Genomic DNA, 11213 nt, shown 5'->3' with positions numbered 1-11213 from the left:
AATTGATTGGTGTGAAAAATTTTAAAATATAAAAAATACCCATTTGGTAGCAATGTAACTTAAAAATGACATTATAATGAACCTAAATTTAACAAAATAATCTTAAAATTGGTAATCATTGGATCTGAATTTTGAAATCTTAAAAGTAGAGGGACTAAATTCTTAAAAATAAAAGTATAAAGACTAAATTTTAAATTTGAGAAGATGACAAGGACCCATGACATATAATAACCTATTTTTAAATATGTTTAGAATACTATAATTTTATTGTTGTAAATATATATTTTATGCATTAATAATTTACAGTTTTTGACATAATCATTTTATTTATATTGTGTTTGTTTTGTTTTGTAATTATTTATCTTATGTTGTCTTTAAATCATAAATTAGTTATTAATGTTTCGCTTAGTTTATTATCATGATTCAATTTAAAGGAAAAATATGCGTTCATGCTTTTAATTTTAATTATTTTTACATTATTTAAATAATTTATCTTAGTAATTGAAATTTAGAGAAAGTATTTTATTATTTTAATTTTAATGTTAAATTTTTATTTAAATAGATTAGTCTACTCATTAAACATTATGTAATTTTTTTATAAAAACCGCACAAAATAATCACATTAATATAACAAAATCTAACAGAATCTCTGCGAACAGTTGCATACCCTTATTTTTGTCAAAAGCCATCTTGGCAATGCGATCAGCTTCTATGTTCTCTTCTCTAGGAATATGTTCAAAATTTCATTGATCTATTTTCACCAAAAGCTATTAAATACGTCTGATAAGTGCGGAATAAGATGTAATTGAGAATAATTTTTGAATGGCCTAAAGGAACTCCATACTATCTTTTCGAATCAACACTGTCACATCGCTTATTTTGTAGTAATGTCAAGCCGTCTAAAATAGTTCAATAACTTAGCATTAAAGACAGAACATTATCCCAACCTCTTATTAAACCCAAGAATCCACCCCCATGGTGATCCTCTACACTCCCTCGACAATGACAACCCCCCCTAATCTCAATTTATTTCATAGTTTGCATAAGGTTTAACTACAAAATTAAATTGACCCCCAAATTATATCACTTTTCTCACTTAGATACTTAAAGTTTTATTTGGTTAAATATGATTTTAAATTATAAATTTTATCTCATTTTATTCTAAAACCTACGATGTTCAATACGAACATACTATATGGCATGTTCTTATTGTTTGGTAATGTGTTTTTAGGTAAAATGAGAAAAAAAATAGATATCTTAATATAATTTGGAGGTGAGTTTAATTTTAAATTATGTACCTAAAATATAAAACATAATTAAAAAATTCTTATTTCATATAATTAAAATCTAGTTATATATAAAAGGAGGATACAAAAGGGCAATGTAGAGGTTGTGCCCCCTAAAATTGACACATTAAAAGTTTGTTGTTTTCTGATTTGCATGTTGAATTTAAAAAATTACCAAATCTACAGTGGACATTGGGTGAAATTGCCTCCGCCTCCTTATTTTTGCCACATCTAGCAACATATTTTCTAACCAAAAAAGATATAATATTTCCCATAAACCTACCCACGCATTATTAAGCCGTATATTCCAGGTGCATGCTTTTCTGAACTATATTGGTCCGTGACTGTCACGTGAAATACCTGCATCTGAAACTGACTTTACTTTCCAGAGGTTACGGTGAAGAGGAGGTCTGATCTGAAAGAAAATGATGAGGTTGCAGTTTCTGGCCTTACATGTTTCCTTTTCTGATAGAACCAACTTAGCCACCGTTGGATCTCTCTTTTCCGAAACATTTTGGTTCTAATCGAACGGCTCAAAATCATTTAAATGAAAAACAAAGGGAACTTGACAAAAATAAGCTATGTTAGGGCATATCCCACACCGAAAAAGGGAAAGCTGCTGAACAGGAAACCAAAAAGAAAAAACAAAAAAAAGAAGAGTTTTTCATAGCTTCACAAAACTAACTCCTCAAGCTGAACAAAGAAGCAGATGAAACCGACGCCTGGCGGCAGTAGCAGCTCTAGTGGCGGTGGCGCTGAAGGGAGTCGAGCTGGACTCGCCCGTTTCCGCTCAGCGCCAGCCACCTGGTTAGAAGCCCTTCTCGAGGAAGAAGAAGAGGACCCTTTGAAGCCTAGCCAGTGCTTGACTCAGCTACTAACTGGAAATTCATCCTCAACACCCACCATTCGAAATTCATTGCTTTTTCCCAACTCAGCCGATCCATCTGGGTTGTTTGAGCCTTCTGGTTTCCAGAGGCAAAACAGTTCTCCAGCTGATTTTCTTGGGAATAATCCTGCTGCTGCCTCTGATGCCTACTTCTCTAACTTTGGGGTTGCTGCAAATTATGACTATTTATCGCCAACTATGGATGTTTCTCCCTCGAGTAAGAGGGCTAGCGAGCTTGATACGCAATTCCCACCAACAAAGTTCCATTCTCAGTTGGTAAGACTAAGAGATAGCCATACTAATATTATATTTCAACTTCCACGGCTTGTTAATTTTTCTATTATATGGATTTTGAATACTTCTGTTTTATGTTTTTGCCGTCTTTGAATTGCCTGTGAAAGGATAGATATTGATCGTCGTCTTATTATATTCTTTTTAGTCTTCTTTTAATGGTTTAGGCTTCACTATTTCTTTTCAAAGCTGACCAACTATTGGCCATACATTTCTAGCCAAAAAGGAAAGGATAACTTTACTCTTTTGAGCAAAAATATATATGGTTGAATCCCCAATTTTATTATTATTATTATTATTATTTTTACAATACCTTTTGTTTTCCTTCTATTTTTGGGTAGAAAGGAGAGCCAAGTGATCAGATTTCTGGTGGGATATCTAATCTTATAGATGTAGATATGGAGAAACTTTTGGAGGATTCAGTACCTTGCAGGGTCCGTGCGAAGCGAGGGTGTGCTACTCATCCTCGAAGTATTGCAGAAAGGGTAAGTGTATTCATTTGCTGATAATTAAGATGTAAAATGGTGTTTATGTTTAGTTCTAACTATCCATGACTATTTTTGTTAGGTTCGGAGAACACGGATTAGCGATCGCATTAGAAAGCTTCAGGAGCTTGTCCCCAACATGGATAAGGTAGGCTACATCTTGAGATCTATTTTAATCGGAAAATTCAAGTTCAGTATGTAGCTATCATTCTACAAAAGGACTTTCTAACCTATATTAATGTTTCATCCTAATTAAGTTTGATGCGAAATGTATTGATTTGTCTGACTGGCTACAAGAGACATACATGAGATTGAAGAACAACTATATATCAATATAGATTCGATAATTTTGGTAGAATGGCCATTTGTAGTTTATAGTGACACTTAAAGCACTATTTCTCTATATCTAGTATATAGTTCCCAGTGTTATATGTTTAACTGGCTAAGTTTTTTATTAGAGAACTTGTTCAACTTGGAGGATGTTGATTATTTGCAGCCTTAGGTTTTAAGTGTGGGACTGGCCGCCGCAGTACTTGTCATGTTTGTAACCAGGATTTTATTACTATAAATTCGTAAATGAAGTAATTAATCATGGGGTGGCCATTATCCTATTTGTACTGACAAATATACTCTGTGTTTGTAAGAAAAGAGAAGGAATTTGTCAAAATTTCAGGGTCCTAAAGGTTCATGGAAACACATTAGAAAAGAGATGTAACTCTAGTCCCTTTGGAAATGGTTGCTTAATGTTCAACTGTGGGATGTGGTTGGTACTTGTATCTTCTGCTGATGGTTCTGATAGAGCTTGAGTGCCTATTAAAAGCAAAGAGATGTGTTTGATTCATGGTTATATATAAAAAGTTGCTTTTTTATCCATAGAAAGATTTATATCAACTCCATAATTGTAGGGGAAAAGAAGAGTTATTTTGGTGGAGGAAAGGCATTTGAAAGATCTCTCTCTTAGATTGAAATAAAAAAACTTGCGATATGGATTCATACTTTGTTATGCCTAGATCTGTAAGCGGTTTAAGTTGATCAATGGTTTTCCCCCATTAGCGTTCCTGTTTATCATATAAGGCATAAGCCAAATGAAATTGGCATGCTTAGGGTGCAACAGGACTTTATATCCATAAGCTCTAATTTGAGTAAAACTGTAGTACTTCATATTTTCTTGGCTGTCCTATAAATTTATGTTCAGGTGAACATTATATCATGCATAATCTTCTAATGTTAAAGCAAGATATATTCATGTATTATTTTAACTTTTTATGAAGTAGGACGAATTTCTGTGGATTTCAGAAACGATGACATTTCCATTCATACTACTTGATGTAATGCCTCAATAGAAATTTTGTAGATTTATTGATGAGTTCACTATCTAGTCATTACAAGCAGGGACGAAGCCAGAAAATTTTTTTAGGGGGGCCGGATAAAATTTTAAATTTTTATAGTTTATATCTTTCTTTAATTTGTAAAGGATTAAATCAAATTTTTATAATTTTAGGGGTCAAAGTATAATTTTACCTTTACTAATTTAAAATTTAAAAAAAAAATTAAGCTCTTCCCCCCCCCCCCCACCCGGCGGGCTGGTTACAAGGTTGAAGTTGATAAGTGTTAAGACTTAAATATGATAGTTACATCTTTTCCTATTAGCTTAAGCGTTATTTGGTTTCCCAAATTTAACATAGTATCTGAGTTTCAAGTTCGAATCATAACCGCTTTCCTCCCTCAGTATTTCTTCACCCAGTGTTTTATTGTTCATCAAACTATTTGTTATTGTTCACTTTTCTTCTACGCTTGGGTTCATATGCCTGCAGTTTCATGTTGAAACTTAAATATAATAGTCGTGCCCTTTGCTATAAGCTTAAGCGTTTGTCTAAAATTGATCATTGAGCTTAACAAGAAGGATGAGGTTTTATAGTGTCACAAGATGAGGCTCCCAAACACAAATTGGGACTAAGTGGATTAAGATTTTATGAGTTGTATACATTCTCAATTAACTCAGCTTGTCACGTTTTGGACCATTTAATGATGGGCTAAAACAAGAGCAAATACAATAAAGCATTATAATAAAAAAGGTAGAAGTCTAATATTAGAAATGTTTACCATGTCAATTGTTAGAGGATTCAAGATCATACCATTTTTTAAGTTGCTTTCATCTAGCTATGTATTAGCAAATGTCTTGAAAATTTTGTCACTTCTTCATCTTAGCAGATTAAAAGGTATCCCTCAAAGGCTTTGAGACTATGATTTCTATTTCTAACAAGGTGAAGGCCATTGTGACAAGTTGTCTTCATTTTCCTTATCTTCTCTTTTCTTATTTAAGTAATGAGTGGGAAAATATTAGTTTGTTGTTATTAATCTTGACATAACATGGGAGCTTTCATAAAATGGCTTAGTGCAAATAACAATGCTAAGTGACTGCTAATTTAATTCTCTCTATTTGGCTTGGATTTGTCTAAGATTTTTGCGTTAAATAAAATATCCCGCCTTAGGTAAAATGAGTTCACCAATACATGCCGTCTATCTCAAATTATCCGAACCTTGGAAATGAAAAATGATCTGATTTGTCTAAAATGTCAATGTTGAATATATCTTTCAAAGATTATTGAAAATTGTATCTTACACCACTTAACTTTGTAATTTCTTTCTACTATCAGCAAACCAACACGGCGGACATGCTGGAAGAAGCGGTGGAGTATGTTAAATATCTTCAAAGGCAGATTCAGGTACTCCTTTATTAAATTTGTCTGAAAAAGTAATTATCCATTTGATTTCAAGGGATTAGTGGATTTAAAGTTTTAGAAATACATGCAACTTCCCCCTGCCCGTTGTTAAATCGTAACAAAGTGAGAAAAGAGGCAACACTGTGTTATATGAGTGGTGCTGCAGTAAAAGAAGAAAAAAAAGATAGGGTACTAAGAAACCTGGATGTTCGCAGGAACTCACAGAGCATCAAAAGAGATGCAAATGCAAAGCTAAAGATTGATCGACTACCAAGAGCTTTTAGTGTAAACCGTCTCGCCTACAGTGATAAAGTTGGGTGGTAGATCCACACTGTAATTACTAGATTTACCACCTACGATGTTGCATTCTTCAGCATGCAATACCTAGATGTGGCTGCTTCTGAAGCTAACTATAGGCCTCATATCTGGACCTCTGCTTTGCTTTGCCTAGTACTGCTCCTGGAAGATCAATTGGTATAGTTGTACTTGTACAATATTGACGTAGACTATAAATATTTTTTTATTAACTATATAGCTATAATATATATATATATATACACACCATTTTTAATTAAGATATTTGTTTCTCCATAATTCATATTGTATATCTAGATAATTGTTATTCAATGAAATTCTCTATTTACATTTTAAGAATCGGTGAGGATCTGTGTTCGAGGTTTCAGATATTTGTTGTTGAGTTGTGAATGGCATGATTCGAGGAAAAGAAATTGCTTGCTTTGTATGGTGATTTTTTGCAAATTCAGATGATAACAATGGCTGTCATTTTATTTTCGTCTTCGTACGTTTTTTTTTCTCCGAAAACCTAATCCCTAACACTTAAGTATTACACAAGGATGTGTTTAATATGTGTATCTTTGGAAGAAAATATATATATTTGAATATCCACATCGACCAAGAGTAATTTAAGAGAAGTAAAGTGGTGGTACATGGAATAGTAGAGGATCTAAACTCTTATTTTAATTATATGATAATTAGATCATACTTTATTGTAGAAATACGACAACTTTGTTTAATTATATGATAATAAGAAATATTAGCTTTATGTAGAAATACGAAAACTTAGTTATAGTTTTGGTTATTTTGTTGGAATACATATTTGGATAACTTTATATTTGGTAAAGACAATATTTAGAGGTGTTTGAGATTAAGTTCGGTCTAATTATCGTATGGTTTTGATCTGATTTAAAAATGGATCTTAAATTTTATTCCAATCATCTATTTGTATAAATGGTTAATTCAAGTATCTTTATCAACTTCAAATAATGATAATAAAATATTATGCTATTTTTAATTTAATATTTAATGATATTAACACTTTAAACGTGAAAAATCTAATATATTTTTGTTAGTGCCAATTATAACTATCAATTACAAAATCAGTTGCAACTTAAGGAAAGATGATAGAATGTTATAACTTTTCTTATTTGATTGAAATATATTGACTAAATTTATCTAGATTAGTAATTGTTGGTTTCCAAAGATTGTTAGTAGCATATTAGTGAAAACTTTATGTGGAAGAATCAAGCTAAGCATGGATCGGATTCAAACTAATGCAATCGAAGTTCACTTAAATAAGATATGTAATCGAAGTTCCCTTACTTGAAAACCATTTTAAGTGGCTATTTTATAGGAATTAGTTATTGTGATTAGCAAGCCTATTTTGTTTTTATTTTAAATGGCTCATTTAGATTAGTATGAACTCGAGAGCACATTATTTGTTCAACTATAAATTATCTTTGAGTGCAAAATTTGTAAGTAAATTGAATTGACTCGATTAATTTACATCTAAGTTTTCAAGGGGAAATATTAGAGGGAGAGTGATATAGTTTGACTTATAAGAGTGAGGTTACAACTGGTGAGTGAGTTAAACTTAAATCACAGTTTGTACTTATTGTTGATAGCGGATTATTCTGGCAAGGTCCTGCGGATGTAGGAGGTTTTTAAATTGCGTGAATATCTTTTTTGTGTCCATCTCTATTTCCCTACTAGTAGTTGCATCATCTAGTTGCAATTGAACAAATAATTGACATGCAAAAATCAATGAACTTTCAATTGGTATCAAAGCTAGACACTTGACAAACTAAGTGGAGATTTTGTCGTTGATGTTCAATTGAGATGGAAGGTGATGTGAGCACAGCCACATCATGTTACGATGCAGGTCGACGATGTCGGGATTAACCCAAGCACGAGGGGCCCAAGTGTAAAATGAAACATCTCACGGGCCTGATTATTTATTGGGCCAACATTTTAAAAGACTTTTTAATTTAATTAAGTTTTATTTCATTTAATAAGTTTGCATATTTAATTATGACTTGCATTATGTGTTTGCATATTTAATTATGACTTACATAATGTGTTCTACATTTAATTAAGTCATGCATTAAAGCATCTCTATGTTCATAAAGTTTGTGTTTTAATTATGTCATGTATTAAGTAACTCTTATGTTAATTAAGTTGCATATTAAATTATGTCATGCATTATGTAGCTCATTTGTTTATTTAGTTTGCATTTTAATTAAACCATGCATTTTAGCATATTATTTGTTAATTATGTTTAAGCATAAGTTAGTTTCATAAGTGTGTGAAGTGTGCCATTTATTTTGGCTGTGACTTTTTAATGCATAAGTTATAGTGTGTTTATTTTCATGAATAAATATGTGTGTCTCTAGTTAATTGACAAGTGGAATAAGAATGTGAAAAGTTTGCAATGTTTAATGTACCTTAAATAGATTAATTGTGTGTTCAATTGTTTGTCCTAGAAAAGTCCAAAAGGCTGTTCACATGTTTTAAAGTTACAATAAGGCTGTTCGTTTGCCAAGAAGAAGCGAATGCTATCACATTCAAATGGCTGTTTAGTTTTAGTATAAAAGAGTGTGCATTCGGTCACTTAATTGATGGTGCATAAAGGGAACATTTTTGGTGAATAATGAAGCACTAAAAGCTCATTATGGTGGTTGTTCAAATGGTGACTGTTCATAGGACCAATGACTCTTCAAGTTTGGACTGTTTCAAGCATTCAAAAGTTCATTATGGTGGCTGTTCAAATGGACCAAGGAAGACTTTTCAAATCTGATCCATTTTTGTGCCTTCAAAGCTCATTATTATGTAATTTTAAGAGGTTTTTGCACAAGTCTTTTGACATTCGGTTTTAAAGGAGATATAGGGACACCAAACAACACATTCAGGGAACATTATGTCATCAACAAGTGAAGAAACATGCCTTTTCAACTACATATGAATCAAGTGAAAAGGCATGAATCATTGGCTGCCTAACATGAGTTAAATCGAATTTAAATGCTTGTATTATCAGCTAGTTAAATGCTGAATTTGAAAGGTCCTTTATAGGCATTTGAATAGTCATATTATGCCTATAAATAACTTGTAAGAGGACACTATTTTGGTTAGACTACTTTGAATATAAACGTGATTTGTGAGATTTCTCTCGTGAGTTCTTAAGAATATACAAACTAAACTTATCAAGGCTTTTGGCTTGTGGCGTTCTTCTTTCTTTTCTTATACCTTTGGTTCTTGTTTCTTTCATAAACAACGGGTCGGGGTCTGTTCAAATTTAATTCTTGTTTCCAATTGTTTGTCGTATATCTATAACGTTGGTTCTTTTCTCGTACAAGTTGTTGAATCAAGGATTCCTATCTTATTTTCTTTTGTAATAAGTACCTGTTTAGAAATGGTCAGGTAATTGAATGACTTGTAATTTCTAAATCGGTTACGAGCTCACATCAGAAGTTGTTTAGATTATTTTCCTTAGTGCAATGATTTTTTCATTTTACTTGTAACTTTTTATATAAATAAAATCTATAAATCAATTTATTATATTTTTGTATGATTGTCCTAAATGATTTTTACAAGAAAAACAAAATGAACGAGCAAATATTCACTCATTGATTACCTAAGGGTTTTACTAATATTAAGTTATTTCATATGGAAGGATTATGATATGGAAGGCAACTTATATTAGTAGGTAATCTAAAATTGTACATTTTATATTCGAATCAAAATGAACAATTGGTTCATAGGGACCATTATGTTTTTTATAAGTCCAATTGGTAGATAACTTATCTTGGGTATCATAGTAGTTGACTTCTAAATATAGGTACATATTGTCTAGATCGACAATACATTGGACTGAACCTAAGTAGAATTTGTCCTGAACTTGTTTATGGATTTATTCACTTGTAACATTCATGATATAGCTTACCTCAACCCTGAGTAAGTGACTAACCTTTTGTACCTATGTAACACCCCAAACCTAGCCTGGACGTTATAGCCGAATCTGGAGTGATTACATAAAATGAATTGAAATCTGACTTTTGTTTATTAAAAACAGCGTGAACCTTTGTTACTTAAAAAAAAAGTCCATTTTATTTGAAAAATTTTCATCACATTTATTAAATTAAAACCGTTATTTGTTTACATTTTCTAATAAAATCGAATATGTTGTAGAGGAAAAATCTTAGATCGTTATATTTTTGAAAACTGAGTTTGTTTTCTCGAAAATTGTTGATTGTAGAAAAATGGTCATTTAATCGAGTGTCATGCCAAAAATCCAAACTAAAAATCGAAAACAAAAAGTTATCCCAAATGTCCAGAGAGAGTTCAAAATTTACAAAACTCCCAAACTAGAATTTCAAATAAGTCAAATTTAAGTAAAATAAGTTTACGGAAATATGGACATAACCAAGTTCCCGTCGCACTGACCCGCTTAAGTCTGAGGTTTATCTGAAAGTGTTTGACAAATAGAGAGTGAGTTTTTGAAACTCAGTATGTAACTTAACAAAAAACAAAATTACATATTTATTTCCAAATTTACAACGTGGCAGAACAGATACAGATGTATATCTCATATAGAATCAGAATCATATTCAAATTAGAATCCTACCCCCATCCGCTACACACAATTTTAGACCATGCCTACACACTATATAGGGTTTTAAAAACCCATCCAGCCCTACACACCACTTAGTGTCGATATGACACTTTTCAGAATAATTGCAACAGTGCTGCCAGAATAATAGGCGAGATATCGCCTCTCACAGAACATTTCCTCTTCATAATATATGTCTCGCCCCAAAACAAGATATAAACAGAAATAATAGATGCCCGAATTTACATATCATACATGCTTGTATAATAGATGTAGAACATGCTTTATACATAATAGATCATACATATCAAATGTTATTTACGTCAAGTTTCATACTAACAGATTAACTAAATTTATGTTTTATAACTTATATAACCATATACGAACTCCATGGAAGGCCCGCAGTTGATCAGGACGACATGTACGGCTCTAGAGAAAAATTCTGAATTTTGGGCCCACATGCTTGTGTGGCCCACAGCCTAAATTGCCTTGCCCATGTGGCCCACACTGTCTGGCATACGACCCACACACGCCCATGTGTGACACGGCCTAGTACACGGTTGTGTGTCGCACACGGCCTACCACACGGCAGTGTGGCGTCAATAGTTCCTAATTTTGTCTTTCGCTATTCACTGTTTT

The 11213-nt window shown here is 32.3% G+C and overlaps 1 protein-coding gene and 1 long non-coding RNA gene across 2 annotated transcripts; one reads left to right on the top strand and one right to left on the bottom strand.

The window, feature by feature from the left end:
* Window positions 1-1324: 1324 nt before the first annotated feature.
* Window positions 1325-1790, bottom strand: LOC128286905 (uncharacterized). The gene is made up of 2 exons (XR_008277592.1): window positions 1740-1790; window positions 1325-1652 (listed from the first exon to the last, which is right to left on the bottom strand). It is a non-coding gene; the product is annotated as an uncharacterized LOC128286905 (long non-coding RNA).
* Window positions 1641-6325, top strand: LOC108461731 (transcription factor bHLH81-like). Its single transcript, XM_017761654.2, has 5 exons — window positions 1641-2448; window positions 2805-2948; window positions 3031-3096; window positions 5606-5674; window positions 5887-6325. The coding sequence occupies exons 1-5, from the start codon at window positions 1996-1998 to the stop codon at window positions 5932-5934; spliced, it is 780 nt and encodes a 259-aa protein (XP_017617143.1). The 5' UTR covers window positions 1641-1995; the 3' UTR covers window positions 5935-6325.
* Window positions 6326-11213: the final 4888 nt, after the last annotated feature.

The sequence above is a fragment of the Gossypium arboreum genome, chromosome 13, assembly GCF_025698485.1.
Source record: "Gossypium arboreum isolate Shixiya-1 chromosome 13, ASM2569848v2, whole genome shotgun sequence".
In the NCBI taxonomy this organism is placed as follows: Eukaryota; Viridiplantae; Streptophyta; class Magnoliopsida; order Malvales; family Malvaceae; genus Gossypium; species Gossypium arboreum.
This window is presented reverse-complemented; position numbering and strand designations above follow the sequence as displayed.

Bases quoted from the DNA above. Each gene is read 5' to 3' on its own strand.
- LOC108461731 (XM_017761654.2), top strand. From the start codon at position 1,996: ATGAAACCGACGCCTGGCGGCAGTAGCAGCTCTAGTGGCGGTGGCGCT. The intron at 2,449-2,804 runs GTAAGACTAAGA...ATTTTTGGGTAG, and splicing joins CAAAGTTCCATTCTCAGTTG to AAAGGAGAGCCAAGTGATCA. The intron at 3,097-5,605 runs GTAGGCTACATC...TTCTACTATCAG, and splicing joins TTGTCCCCAACATGGATAAG to CAAACCAACACGGCGGACAT.